Raw genomic sequence first — 15,737 nt, 5'->3', positions numbered from 1 at the left:
ACTTTGTCCTTGCAGATTTGAGCTATTTGCTTGTATTCTGTTTTAGTTATATGTCTCGCTTTCCATTTTTTATACTTGTCCTTTTTTCTCTCCCAGTTTGTCAGAGATTTCTTTATTATGTAAACCTGCTGGGTTCATCTGTGGTCTCTTGTTTTTATTTCTCTGTGGTATTGTGTTAAATTGAACTTTTATAATTTTTCTGATTTTCCCAGCAGCTTGAGTTTTTTTTCCCTTTTAGGATTTCTATCCGTGAAATCCTTCCTAAACTCTCTAAGAGACCTGACTTCAATAATCTAAAAGTCTAAAACAGCAGTTTGACTTTGATTACATTATGCTGAATTCCAGTATGACATAATCACTCTCCCCCAAAGTTCCTGGAACTTCAACCCCCTCTATCATTTCATTTCTGTTAGTAACAATTAAGTCCAACATAGCTGACCCTCTAGTTCCCTCCTCTATCTTTTGCGTGACAAAGTTGTCAGCTAGGGTTATCAGAAACTTGTTTTCCTTGACTTTTTTTTTTACATTTGAAAGAAAATTTATTGTTTTTGACATTTGTTGCAAGTCTTTGTTCATTGTGAGCCTTAGCTTTCCTGACTTCATCTTTGCAGATTCCAGCTATATGCCAATACAGGTAGTCCTCAACTTACAACAGTTCAGTTAGTGACCATTCAAAGTTACAACAGCATTGAAAAAAGTGACTTATGAACATTTTTCACATTTTTGACTGTTGCAGCATCCCCATGATAATGTGATTTACATTGGGATGCTTGATAACTGACTCACATTTATGACGGTTGCAGTGTCCCTGGATCATGCAATCCCCTTTTGCGACCTTTTGATGAGCAAAATCAATGGGGAAACCAAATTCACTTAACAATCGCGTGACTAATTTAACAACTACAGTGATTCACTTGACAAATGTGGCAAGAAAGGTTGTAAAATGGGGCAAAACTCACTTAATAATTTTCTCACTTAGCAACATATATTTCTACTTTTTATACTTGTCGTTTTTATTTTACAATTTGAGTGTTCTTTGTGCAACCATTCTGTTATTTTCTGGGATTTCTTGTTTTTCTTTCTCTACGGAATTGAGCTAGACTGGGCTTTTATAATCTCATTTTTTCAGTTTTCCAAGCTTTTTGATTTGTTTTCTCCTTAAAGATTTCCATCCAGGAAAACCTTCCCAAGCTCTAAGTTGCTGAAATCAGTTCTCTTATAGTCTAAGAAATTAGTTTAACTTTGTTCTATTGTTTGTTGTCTGCATAATGTTGAATTCCAAAGTCACATGGTCACTGTCCTCCAAAGTTCCCTAACTTTAACCCCCTCTTTCATCTCTATTAGTGAGAATTAAGTCCAGTATCGCTGACCCTCTAATTTTTAATAAGATCATTTTAATAGGATTTCTCTAGAGAGATGTGTTGTTTAATGCAAAGATTAAAGATGTAACAAGGAGACCTACTGGCTCAAGGGATGGTGCCACCAAGAGAATTTTGGATTTTTTGACATTGCCTAGAAGAAGTATTTCTAGCAAGAGATGGGCTACACCTCAGAAGGACCAGGAAGAATGTGTTTGGAAAACAACTTGCCAGGCTCACCTAAAGAGCTTTAAACTAGGATTTAAAGGTAGGAGACCAATCTTTAAGACCAAATCCCAAGCATAATCCACAAGACAATGAATCAGACAATGAGAAAGGGAGTGAAAAGTAGGAAGGGAACCTACGTATAAAAAGGAAAGGTAGGAAGCAAATACAAGATCAATCATAATGAGCTTAGATTCTATACACTAATGCTCAGAGTTTGGTAACAAACAGAGAGAACTTGAAATCCTAGTACATGAAGGCAGGTACTTGTTGCTATTACTGAAAATTGTTGGGATGAGCCCCACAATTGGAACACACTGCTAGGAGGATATAAATTGTTCAAAAGAAACATGCCCCCCCAAAAGAAGTGTTGTGTTGTATGTAAGAAATCACTATACCTCTATAGAATGGATGAAAGTTTTCTTAAATGCATTTGAGTGAATATGAGAGGGAAAAAATGAATTGCTAAAGGTATGCACTACAGGTCAGTTAACCAAGCAGAGAAAATAGATGAACTTTTTGCTAATCAGTTAGCAAAAACAATATCTGGGAAAAGCCTAGAAAAGGTACTCAAGCAGATTTGTGAGCACCTAAAAATGAACAAAGCAATCTCTGGAAGCCAGCATGAGTTTGTTAAAAATAGATCTTATTCCCTTCTTTGATAAACTGGTTAAATTAGTGGATCAAGGAAATGCTATGGATATAGTATACTTGGACATCAGTAGTACATTTGACAAAGTAGACCACAGCCTATTTCTTGGTGTGTTAGAACAATATGTGATAGATAGTACCACTACTAGATGGATATGCAATTGGCTGATCAACTGCACTTAGTGTGTAGACCTTAATGGAATTACATCTACATGGAGGGAAGCATACAGTAAGCTCCTTCAAGATTTTGTCTTGGGCCAATGCTCTTCAACATCTTCATAAATGATCTAGATGATGGAACAAAGGAGAACTCATCAAATTTGCAGACTACAACAAACTAGGGGGAATAACAACTTGGAATATATGAATTATCAGAAGGATCTTAACAGACTTGAGCATTGGGCCCTATCTAACAAAATGAAATACAGTTCAATTGTGAGAAAAGTAAGATCCTGCACTTAGGCAGGAAAAACTAAATGCACAGGTATAGAATAGGCAGTACCTAGCTCAACATAGTAGTAACAGTGAAAGGAATTTTTGTGTCCTAGTGGACCATCACTTAAAATGAGCTAGCAGTGTGCTGAAATTACAAAAAAAAAAAAAAAAAAAAAATCAGTGCAGTCCTAGGCTGCACCAACAGAGGGATAACATCAAGATAACAAGAAGTGCCACTAGTGCCACTCTATACTACACTAGTGGGGCCACACTTGGAATATTGCATCCAGTTCTGCTCACCACTATACAAAAAAGACGTTGAGACCCTAGAAGAAAAATAGACGATAAGGGATCTAGAGACTAAAACATATGATGAATTCTTAAGGGAACTAGATATGCCTAGCCAAACAAGAGAATGACATGATAGGGATGACATGATAGCTATATTCTGGTACTTGAGGGGTTTCACAGGGAAAAGGAGTTGACTTATTCTCCAAAGCACCTGAAAGCAGGTCAAGAAGTGATGGGTGGAAGCTCGTTAAAGAGAGATCCAAACTGGAACAAAGGAAAAATTTCTTGACAGTAAGAATAATTAATCAATGGAATAGCTTGGCTCCTGGAGTTGTGAGAGCAACAACATTGCTGCAGGTCTTCAAGAAAAGATTGGACAGCCATTTATCTGGGATGCAGGTGGTTTCCTGCCTTGGGCTAGAAGATCTCCAAGAAACTTTCCAGCCCTATGATTCTATGACTTTGAAGTCACAAGGTGTGTTTGTCAAATCCAAGTATTTCATCTCCCATAAACTCACCAGCTCTTCCTTCAGCAAGTAAGGTATATGTGGCTGTTCCATTTTTCCACATAATATTAAATTATCTTAAAATGTTTAGCCTATGTTGCTGTTTGATGGGTTTGGGGTAAAAGGTGAGTGCTTGATTAGCACCATAATCTTAGCATAGTCAGTGTTTTACTATGGCAGGAAGAAGGAAACTCCACTTTCCCTTTTCTTGTCCATATGCAGGAGCAAACTCTACCCCCTGTCCTGAAAGCCACCTTTTACTTCTTCCTTATCTTTTATATTCTTTAGAGAGAAGCAATGAGGAAAAGCAACAGGAATGCTATAGCTGACCAGTGTTATTTCCTTAACTATCAATATTTACCAAGATCAAAGAATATAAAGGAGCCCAGAAGGAAAAATGTCTTCCCACATAGTGCATCTGTACCTGATATAAGGTTTCAAAACACGAGAAGTATAGGGACTGATAATGCTATGATCAGTCGTATCTTCAGAGCCTACAAGTCGGCACCAAAATGTTGTCGTTCTATGTTGGAACTCTTTCACAGCAGAAACCTTAGTCTGTAAACAAAATTAAAAAATAACTAAGTTAAAGAAATAGTCAGGAAATAAAATCAGTGATATGGCTAATACCAATGATTAATCAGATATGGCAGATATATGTGATGACATCTAATATTAAGCAGAACAAGAGAATTTTAATATACAGAGATGACATAGGTATACAAAATAGCAAGAAGTTGCATGCATCTACAGAAACCAACTATTCAATAAGTGGTCTTATACATATAAAATCAATCTTACTTTGATGCCCAATATTGGGGAAGATAAAAAGATGAGTAAACAATTCTTAATTGGTGACACTACAGGGACAAGAAAACTATCAGCAGCAAATTACAAATAAATTTACTGTTTTTATTTTTATATATTTATTGCACAAAAGTTATTCTCAGGATATGTTTACCTTTGACTGGGAAACAGAAACATCTCTACAAGTGACTGGAAGAAAATTTATAATACCTGGAAATAGGATGGTAGTCTACAAAATATTACAAATTTGGAACATCTACACATTCTTCCTTTATCAGGAAAATTGGCAGTCACCTTCCCATTTACATCAACATTTGAAAAGAGAATCATGAAATCCCTACCATCCTAAGAAACTTAGAAATAGAAAGGGGTCCTAAAATAAACATAAACAGTTGTCAAAATTCCCATGACGTAACACCCATTTTTCTTTTTTGATTAGATTATACTGTGAGAATCTAGCTTTCTTGGTTGTGAACAGCTGCTGGAAACCAAGTTGCCTCCATCTGTTTTGATTTGTAACTTTGAGGAATTATGGAAACTGCAGTTCAAATTATCTAGAGGGTGCCAGTGTGCCCACCCCTAACCCAAGTTCTCCTTGAGAAGAATTTTTTTTTCTGGTTTTGTTTTTGTTTTCCAAAAGTAGAGGACCATCTTTCTTTTCTGCTCTGCCATGGCACAGAACTATACTTTGATTTCCTTCTCATTCCTCAAAAATGCTTCTGCAAATAATTACCATAACCTCAACATAATTTACATTGCTATAGTCTGAAGCAAGCTTGGGAAAAACTTTAGTACTGAACAACACATCATTTTGCCATTGACAGGTTGTTCTCAACTTATAACCATTCATTTAGTGACCAAAGTTATAATGGCACTGAAAAAAGTGACTTATGACCACTTTTTACACTTATGACATGACCAGCATCCCCGTGGTCATGTGATCAAAATGCATACACTTGATAGCTGGCATTATTTATGACAGTTGGAGTGTCCAGGGAACATGTGATCACTTTTGCAACCTTCTGACAAGCAAAGTCAATCGGGAAGCCAGATTCACTTAACAACTGCAGTGATTCACTTAACAGCTGTGGCAGGAAACGTAAAACACATTTAACAACTATCTTGCTGAGCAATGGAACTTTTGGGGCTCAATTGTGGTCGTAAATCAAGGATACCAAAAGGATAGCAGAAACATTTAATAATATTTTATCAGCATAAACCATGGGATTAACAGAATGTGTTTCACAATGTTTCAGTTATTTCTAAAATTAAGGAATAGCAATTATGAAATCCACTAGGACTAGAACAGATAAATATAAAACACATGAAAAGTCATAAGTTTTTTTAAAAAAAGAATAATGGCTACTTCCCTAAAAGGCTTGAACAATCATCATGATAGTATCAGTGGCTCATTGGTCTAGACTCTAGTGATATGATTCTCGCTTTGGGTGGGAGAGATCATGGATTCATATGAGCCCTTGGACACTAAGCTTCCTGAAAGTATGGGGAGCAGAGGTGTAACAACTTCTCTCCTCACCAATGACCAGAAACAATCTCTTCAAAAGTTTTTTTAAAAAAAACCCTAAACAAGCACAGAATTGCACCCACAGGAAAATAACTAACTAAATACTAGACTTGGAGAAAAGACTTTGTGGGAAACAAAGTTTTACTTGGATGCAAAGTTTTATTCTGATGAGTTCAGCTGAGTAGCATAGATGTCAGCACTTTGTTGGGAAGAGAGGAGCAAAACTGTTGGCAAAGATGTTTTTTCTCCACCCAAGTGCTACATATTTGTAAGGATTTATAAGGATTATAATCTCTGAACTGTACTTTATATTTTATATGAAACTAATAAAGGTGAATATTTGTAGCTCAGGGTTGACATGAGGTATTCTCTGAGCTTGCTTTTTTTCTTGCAGACATTTCATTACCCAAACTAGATAATCTCATCAGTGCTAGTAAGGAGTGCAATTTGCTATCAGTTTATATTCTGGTGGCATGCCCTGTCAGTGTTGGTGGGAGTGGTCTTAGAGATTTTTTGGTTGTGCTGTTTAGTGTTTACTCTTTGGCAGTTTCTTGAGTGGAGTATTGTTTACTTGATTGTTGGTCTGATGTTAACCTTGGAGTTAATTTATGCTGATCTGGGTGCTGACTGCTGGTGGAGAGGTGCTTGGGCCTTTTTGTTCTTTTTTGGGCTGGGCCTCTTTTGCATAATCTATAGAAGTTATTAATGTGTTTGTGTCTATTGATGGCTGATTTGTCAGAGTGCCAGGCTTCTAGAAATTCCCTAACGTTTTTTGGACTTGGCTTGGTCTAGGATAGTCACATTTTCCCAGTTGAAACTATGGTTAAATCTGTCTATATGTTGTGAAATTAAAGAATTTTCATCATGTCTTCTGACTGCTAATTGATGTTTGTGGATGCATTCTGCCAGTCTTCTGCCTGTTTGTCCTACATAGTGCTTGTTGCAGTCCTTACATTGTACGTTGTAGATAACTCCTGTTTTTTCTTATGGGATTGTTGGGGCTTTTGGTCTACTTAGGATGTTTTGAAGGGCTTTAGTTGGCTTGTGTGCTATGCTGATTCCATGTGGTTACAGGTGTCTGTTGGTGGTTTCTGAGATATTCTTCATGTATGGAAGTGTAATTCTTTTTAGGGTTCCGGGTTGTTGCAGTGTGTCTGGGCTTGTTTAGATGAAGTCCTACACAGCTTCTCTGGAAGAAGGTTGGCTTGTTCCTTTGGTAGTGGAGAACCTGGTTAGTATAGGTGGTTTTTCTTGCATTTCTAGTTTGCCATTGTGGTCTCTGCTGATCAAGTTTAGGAAGGTTAGCAAGTTGTTGTTTTCTTCTTCTCTAGTAAACTGGATTCCTTTAAAAATGTTAATGGTTCTTTGGGTATTCTCTAATTGGTCCTTTTTGATTATGGTGAAGGTGGTGTGTATATATCTGACCCATATTTTTAGTTGTATTTGTGTAAGTGCTATGGCTACTAGATGTTGCATGACAACCTCCGCTATAAGTCCTTTAATTTGTGGTAAATTTATCAAATTGGAACTATGTAGTTAGGCAGAGGTTTATGAGATCTGTAATCCTCAGTGTTTCAATCTTCATGTATTTGATTAAGTCAGTTGTGTGGTGGAGCAATGCAGTCATGGATTCTTTGACTAATTCTGGATCTGTAGACATGAATAGGGCTGTGACATCAAATGAGACCATGATTTCATCTTCATAGCATCCCTGATTGTTTGAAGACACTGTAGTGGAGAATTAATGGAGTGTTTGCTTCTTCTTGTGAGTTGCCCAAGTTTTTTTGTTAATTCTTTTGCAATGTTGTATGTAGGGCACCCTGATAGTAATGTGATTGAATAGAGGGGTATGCCAGTTTGTGTATTTTGGGGCGTCTATAGAAACATGGGAGAATGGGTCAGCCGCTTCTCATCCGCCAAAGTTCCTCTTTAGTAATTTGGCCTTTCTTAGTGAGGTTACTGACGGTTCTCTTGAGCTAGTTATCTACTTTTTGTATTCAGTTAGGGTTGACTGGGATGTAGATTTCTTTGTCCTTTTTCTTTTTGAAAGTATTGTGCTCTGTCCATAATAATTATGGTTTGGCCTTTGTCTCCAGGTAGGATGATGATGGTCTGGTTCTTTTTTACCTTTCTGAGGGCTGCTTTGTCTTCTGTTGTAAGTGAATTCTGTTCTTGTCAACTTCTGATCTGTGGAATGATGCTTTGTCTCATGTCTGCAAGAAAAGGAGCGTTGGTTTACCTGAACGGCTCTTCTCAGCATGATGATGAAGAATCCACCAATGGGTTATTTCAGTCCTCCTGCCCAATCAGACTAAGTTGTCAAGTTGTCACGCCCCTCCTTGACTGGAACCTCCCAGTTTCATCGACGGCGTAGCCAATGACAACATTTTGACGTGATGACTCCCAGACAGGTACAAGGAAAAAAACACAAGCCCCTGGCACGGACCTAACTGACCTCTATAGGGGAGGGCGTGGATTCTTCATCATCATTCTGAGAAGAGGCGTTCAGGTAAGCCAACGCTCCTTCTCCAGCATGATGACTGAAGAATCCACCAATGGGACGTACCAAAGCTCCTGGAGTCCCTATGGGCGGGAGTCAGTTGGGGCCTGTGATCCTGATGGTGTCACTACCTGTTGTAGAATACGCTTGCCAAAGGCGGCCTCAGCGGAGGCAAATTTGTCCAAATGGTAATGCCTAATGAAAGGGGAAGGCGAAGACCATGTCACCGCCCTGCAAATATCCTCAAAGGATGCCCACACCGCCAATGTGGCAGCACTGCGGGTTGACTGAGCCGCCACATGACTAGGAATGGGCAGGGCAAGTGATATGTACGCACCTGTAATGCAAGCCCTGATCCACCTACCTATGGTGGAGGCTGACACCTTTTGGCCCATGAAGGCTGAAAGGATACGAACAGGGCTTCAGACTTACGGAAGGCCGCCGTGCGTTTGATATAACATTACAAGGCTCTCCGTACATCCAATGAGTGCCATCGCTGTTCCAAGTCATGTGAGGGGTGAGGACAGAAGTCCGGGAGAATAACCTCCTGTGATCTATGGAACACAGTGTTTATTTTAGGAATAAATGAGGGATCTAACCCAAGAACCACCCTGTCCTCGTGCACAGGTCCTTCCTGATCGATAAAGCGGCCAGTTCCTATATGCGCCTGGCAGAGGTAATGGCTATAAGAAAGGAGACCTTAAGTGACAGGTACCGCAAAGAACAGGTTCTAAGTGGTACAAAGGGTGAAGAGGTTAGTGCCTGCAGAATCCGGGGTAGGTCCCAAGAGGGATACCTATGAACCACAGGAGGTCTGCTATTGGTGACTCCCTTGAGGAAGGAACGGATCATAGAGTGTTGGGACAAAGGCTCTGAAGAGTCCCAGGAAAACACTGTGGAGAGAGCCGGTAGCTGTCTGCGAATAGTATTAGGTGACTACCCCTTGTTGACGCCCTCCAACAAGTAGTCGAATACCTTTGGAATGGTTACCTGTGACAGGCTCATGTGATTCTTGTCATACCAGCGACAGAAGTTCCTCCACGTATGGTCGTAAATACGATTAATCGCTGGTCTCCTGGCAGCTTGGATCATATCAATCACCTCTGACGAATATGAATCCCGAGTCAGGGTGCGGCGTTCAAGTGCCAGGCGGTCAACTGAAGCCATTGGGGATCTGGATGCTGAAGATCCCCCTGCGTCAACCGTATGCGACTGTCTGGGATCCTCCACGGGGCTGAGGTGGAGAGACTCACCAGGTCTGCGAACCATGGTCTTCTGGGCCAATGAGGGGCAATAAAGATTAATTCTGCCTGCTCCTCCAGATCTTCCTGACAACTGCTGGAAGCAGAGGCAATGGGGGAAAGGCGTATAAGAAGCCTTGCGGCCACTGCCTGCATAGGGCGTCCTCCCCCTCCGCTCCCCGAGAGGGGAAGCGAGAAAAGAATCTGGGCAGCTGGGTGTTCTCTGGGGAGGCGAACAGGTCCACGATCGGATGACCAAACCTGTCCGAGATCTCCCTGACGATATCCCGATGTAACTTCCACTCCAAATGGTCCACTATCGACCTGCTGAGAAAGTCTGCCTGCCGATTCGCCTCTCCTGAGATGTGCTCGGCCCTGATGGAAAGCAGATTGTTCTCTGCCCAGGAGCCCAATGCTCGAGCCTCTGTCATGTGTGACCTGGACCGGATGCCCCCTTGCAGATTCACGTAAGCCTTTGAGGCCACGTTGTCCGTCAGGACCAGCACATGTTGCCCTTTGAGCACTGTGTGGAAATGCCTGAGAGCCAGATGGATCGCTCTGAGAGCCAACCAATTTATGCTGTGCCTCAGGTCTGTCCGTGATCACTGACCCTGAGCCATCTGGGTTTGGAGGTGTGCTCCCCAACCGAAGAGACTTGTGTCCGTGGTCACACTGATGCAACAAGGCTCTTTGAAAAGAGTCCCCTTGTGAATGGCCGAGGATGCCCACAGCTGAGAGAGAGACACACCTGGCGAGGCACGCGCACCAACTGGTTGGAGGTACTGGTGTGTTGTCTCTGATATGGGAGCAGAAACCACTGGAGGGTCCGGGCATGTAGTCGGGCCCATGGCACTATCGATATGCAGGATATCAACTTCCCCAGGAGCTGGGAAAGGAGAGCCAATGTCACTGTCCTGTTCCTGCATACCTTGAGTGCCAAGTATCTGATGCTCCTGCGCCGCTCCTCTGACAGATACACGTGACAAGAGTCTGTGTCTATTACCGCGTCCAAGTGTAAAGGCAGGTCGAGGGAGTTGTCTAGCTCTTTTTGAAATTTATCAAGAACCCGTGGTTCTGTAGAGTCCTGATCGTGAGGGCCAAATCTGACTGGGCGGTTGTGACTGATTGTGATTGAATCAGTATGTCATCCAGGTAACACTGGACGCGCACTGGGACCAATCTTAGATGAGCTGCCAGCATCGCCAGGATCTTGGTGAAGACCCTTGGGGTGGAGGAGAGACCGAATGTACTGGAAGTGGCGGTTGAGATAACAAAACCACAGATACCTGTGATGTTCTGGGAGGATGGGAATGTGCAGGTCTCTTTTAGATCTATTGAGGTGAAGAGATCTCCTCACCTGACACTGCCCAAAATGGAATGTAGCGTCTGCATCTTGAACCTCCGGTACTGTAGGTGGAGGTTCAGACCTTTGAGGTTGAGGATTTCTCTCCATCCCTTTGAAGATTTGGGGACTACAAATAGGATGGAGTAATACCCCAGTCCCGCCTGGTTCAGGGGAACCTCCTCTATGGCCTTGATGCTCAGTAAATGTTGAATGGCATCCTCCATGAGCCCTCTTTTTATTGGGTTTCTCATGGCTGGACAAGAGAGAAAATGGTATATGGGTGTAGATTTGAACTCCAGGGACAGGCCTTCTCTTATGGTGCGCAGAACTCAAGAGTCTGTGGCCGTGCTTTCCCATTGGCGGATGAAAAGAGTGAGTCTGCCACCAATGGGGGGAGTCCCCTCTAAGTCACTTGGCGCGACGGAAGGGACGATCCCCTCTGCCACGAAAGGAAGGCTTGTTCTGGGTCTGATATTGGGACCGGTCCCTATAGCTCGGCCTATCAAATGTGCGTTCTGTTTTGGGAACTGAAGGCCGGTAGGATTGTCCCGTCTCTGCCGTAGCTCCAGTCTGAAAGGACTGACGGCGACCGTAGGGAAGGAAGTGCCTGTTAGTTCTCCTAAACAAATGAGAAATGACTTTCTGCTTTTACTTATTTTCAATGAGAGATGAAGTTAATGCCTCCCCAAATAATCTGCTGCCCTTGAAGGGGGTGGTAGCCGCTCGCCACTTGTGTTTGCTCTTGGCCCTCCAATTTTTAAGCCAGAGTAGCCTCCGAGCGACCACACTGGAAGCCATTGCCCAGGCCGAGTGTTTGGCGGAGTATAGGGAGACATCTGCCATATACTCAGATGTTGCTATGAGTTTGGTCAGATCCTGGTGAATTCTGACCTCCTCCAGGGGAATTCTGTCCTGTAACTGCCTAAGCCAGGTAAGGGAGATCCTAGCGAAGAATGAGGTGGAAGTTGCCGCCTTCGCTGCCCATGCAGATGCCAGGTGAATTTGCGTAATGCTAGTTCAGATTTTTTATCTTCCGCCTTAAGGGCGTCCGAAACATCTGTCGGAAGACTGGCTGCTGAGAAAAATGGGGCTAGCGATTCATCCACTTTGGGCACCTCCAATAAGTCCGTCAGGATTTTGGCCATGTCCACAATCTTGCGCTCAGCCGCTCCCTGGGATAGCTGAGCTGCTGGTGATTCCCATTGTCCCTGAATGTTCTTCAGGAATAAGGGGGGACAGGGTATTTGTAGGTGTTTAACTACAGGTTCAGCAAACAGGGGATTAGTGTCCAGATCTGTGGAAGGCTGTGGGGTAGGAACCGGATCAGGGGTGAGCTTACCCGCTGCACAGGCCCTGCGCAGCAAAGAAGGAAAAAGAGATGCATTGAAGAGCTCTGCCATGTGCTGGGAGTCATGTGTAGGCTCCTCGCAATCCGACCATCAGTCCACGCCTTCGTCGTAATCTGAAACGATGGAAGAATCGGATTCAGGAGAGTGGGATGGCGAGACTATGATGGTACAATCTAATGGAGGTTATGAAGAAGTAGTGGGCGCAGATGAAGGCCCCAATATGGGTGACGTTTGATGGTGACCCGATGATGCCATAGCTTGGAGCACTGCCTGCGATATCCATGACTGTAGCTGGTCTGAAAAGGACGGCTCTAGCAGAGGTCGTAACCCCGCAGCAGTTGGTGTGAATATCGCTGTGGGTGCCATCGAGGGGCCTGGCAGATCGAGGTCCTCCCCAAACAGGGGTGGCCCTCCCTGACCAAAGGTCTGAGTCGAGACCTGATGATGCTCACGCTCCGGTGACCAAGCTCTCGATGAAGACAGTAGATGCGCTCCTGCCTCAGGGGCTGCTGGTGTGGAGAGCGGAGGTGTATGTCCTTGTCCAGCTGACAAGTGTTGGGCCCGGGAGAATTGCTTCTCCAGGACTCTGTGCATGTGGTCGGCCCGCTTGTCACTTGCCTTACTAGCCTTTCTGCCCTATTTGGATTTCGCTTTGGCCTTTCCCTTAGGTGCTTCTGGAACCAGATTGGCTTGTTTGGAATTGTTGTCTGTGTCCAAAGGCTGTGGCTCAGTGGGTTCTGCCATGGCGATTGAGATGTGTCCTAGATGAGGCTCTGGAACTGACTCGCTCTGCAAGAGACGTCAGGTGCCCTCCCGTGGAGGGACTGACTGCACGTGGATTAATGTGAGCTGGCCCACTGGCTAAACTGGGCTCACGCTGGGCGCACAAAGAGCTCATCACCAAGGCAAAGGGCAATCCGTATGCCAGACCTGAGGCCAAGATGGTGACGAAATCACACGCGTCTCACAATAGCGGCAATGGTCAGGATCTTGCAAGCAACCACTAGATGCAGAGTGGCAGATACTAAGGCAATGTTAGGCGAGCAGGACCTGATAGACCTTCACGTTAGCAAGGTAGTAGGAATCTACAAATCTTGTTGTGATGTGATGTGTTATTCCAATTGGAACAGTATATCCTGAAAATCTAAAACTTAATTCTAGATTGAGTTCAAATTAGATAATATGCGTATATCCAGATCTAAATCTAAAATTACATATATGTATATGTGTGTGTGTGTGTGTGTGTAGATATATTACCTATATATAATATATAAACCTATATGCAAATGAAATTGGTTTGAGCAGAGCACACAAAATGGCGTCCAAGACTGTGAGACAATTCCGGGCGTTTCCCTATGGAACTTACTGTCTCACAAAATGGCGGACGCACTGAACCCAGGGGAAGGGGGGGTGAGAGAGGATCCTATGATCAAAACATGGATTGATCTAAAGCAAGGAACCACAATGATTATAGACACTTCCAGGCCTTAGAGATCGAAGGGGGAATTAAACGAGTTGCGCCTATCGGCTGTTAGGCGCAACGGGCTCACAGCACTTGTGAAGCCCCGTTCTCTCCGAATGGCAGCCAGAGTAATGACAAGTAAAAATAATTCACTTCTCCCCTGCAGCGCTCTCCGTGTATTCTATTCCGCCTGTCAGCCGGCCGAAGAGTCTTCGATGATGAGCTGGAGGCCGAACAGACTCAAAATGGCGGCCACGAGTAATGGAGTTCCGACCGAGCCCGGTCAAAAACAGAAGGCCACATGGCCTCAAAATGGCGGCCGCAAGAAGGACTGTTGGCCTCTGTAAGGGGAGTGGGAAGAAACTCAGCCCCTGCTGAATCATAGGGAGAAAGAAACACCCCCCTCCCGTATCTAAAAGAGGTACTGGGGAGAAACTCAGCTAGCTACTGAGTTTAGGGAAAGAACAGTCACCCCCTTTTTTTGAGGAGAGGAATATTACTTCCTCCCCTGTTTAAAAGGGAATAAGGGCCAGAAACCCCTGAAGAGGGAATAATCAGAGCTTTAATTCACTAATTCGCCAAACAAGTATCCACTAATGGATTTACAAATAATTAGTCTAACCTGCCATCCAAAAGACCTGAGAGTCAAGTTATCACGTCCTCATGGGCGAAAGACTAAGATGAAACTGGGAGGTTCCAGTCAAGGAGGGGCGTGACAATTTGACAACTTAGTCTGATTGGGCAAGAGGACTGAAATAACCCATTGGTGGATTCTTCAGTCATCATACTGGAGAACAAGCAAGCTCAGAGAGCACCAAGGACCCCTCATGTTTTATATGAATTAAATGATCCTGAATGAACTGGAAATGAATTCTCTCTCTCTATATATATATATATATATGTATGTATGTATGTACGTATGTATGTATGTATATAATGATCCTGAGAAAACTGATTTATTCAAGAATTTGTTTACACTATAGGGCTCTACATACACTGTAGACCATGAATCCCCAACTCCCAGTCCATGGATCAGTACCAGGCCATGGCATGCCAGCAGCCGGGCCACCAAACAAGCAAAGCACCATCCAAGAGATGCAGGCAGCACACAAAACCAGGCACCCTCCAGTCTACAGAAAAATCTCTCTCCACAGAACTGGCCCTTGGTGCCCAAAATGTTGGAGACCTCTGCTGTAGACTGTCTGGCTATTACAACAGCCAGACTCTCTGGCTATTACACTAACCACAAAGCAAGACTACAAACTATTAATGAATTGTAAACTAACATACAAGGATTGTAAAACTGTGCCATAAACTGCAATAAGACACTGCAGATTCTGTTCATCTACAATTATCACTCTACTGTCTTCTGCAGATTAAAAAGTATAAAAACTACAACATTTTTCAAAGAAAGAACTGTAGGAAATGACCAGGCTGAGCCAGAGGGAGGGGTAAAACTCGTCATTAAGTCATGAATCCCTGTGCATCTGCAAGAGATCTAAGTCCAGCCCACCTTGAATGCCTCTTATCTCTCGCTCATTTCCCTTGACTGTTAGTTGGTCAGATTCTTGTAGAGCTGAACCTTGCAATAAATCTTTATACTCATTTGAACTGCCTGAATTTCCTGACTTCCCCAGTGCTGACCAATTCTCTTCACCAAATATTTCCTTGGGCTCCAGAAGGGGCGTTGTCTTACCTGAATGCCGTTTCTCAGCACGGAGATGGATAATCCACTAATGGGTTAACTTAATCCTGCCCAATCAGATCAAGTCAGCCAAACATGCCACGCCTGTCCTAGGCCTATATTTCCCAGTTTTCGACGAGGGCGCAGCTACTGACTGACAGTATGACGTGTTGGCTCACAGAACAAACCCTAGGACTAAGGACCTAACTGGATGGGTGTGGATTATCCATCTCCGTACTGAGAAACGGCGTTCAGGTAAGACAACGCCCCTTCTCCAACACTGGAGATGGATAATCCACTAATGGGACATACCAAAGTTGTCCTACGGGAGGGAAGCGGGCAAGTTTGGAACCATGTT

The 15,737-nt window shown here is 43.3% G+C and overlaps 1 protein-coding gene across 5 annotated transcripts in view; it reads right to left on the bottom strand.

The window, feature by feature from the left end:
• The window catches only part of KAT14 (lysine acetyltransferase 14), a 115,260-nt gene that overhangs the window by 21,717 nt on the left and 77,806 nt on the right, over positions 1-15,737 (bottom strand). For all 5 annotated transcript variants that reach the window (XM_039326136.1, XM_039326135.1, XM_039326137.1 and 2 more), the window contains one exon: positions 3,891-4,024. In XM_039326136.1, the coding sequence (XP_039182070.1) occupies positions 3,891-4,024 (134 nt within the window). The remainder of the gene's footprint in view (positions 1-3,890; positions 4,025-15,737) is intronic.

The sequence above is a fragment of the Crotalus tigris genome, unplaced genomic scaffold (assembly GCF_016545835.1).
Source record: "Crotalus tigris isolate CLP2741 ecotype Arizona unplaced genomic scaffold, ASM1654583v1 scf7180000024339.11422700, whole genome shotgun sequence".
Classification (NCBI taxonomy): Eukaryota; Metazoa; Chordata; class Lepidosauria; order Squamata; family Viperidae; genus Crotalus; species Crotalus tigris.
This window is presented reverse-complemented; position numbering and strand designations above follow the sequence as displayed.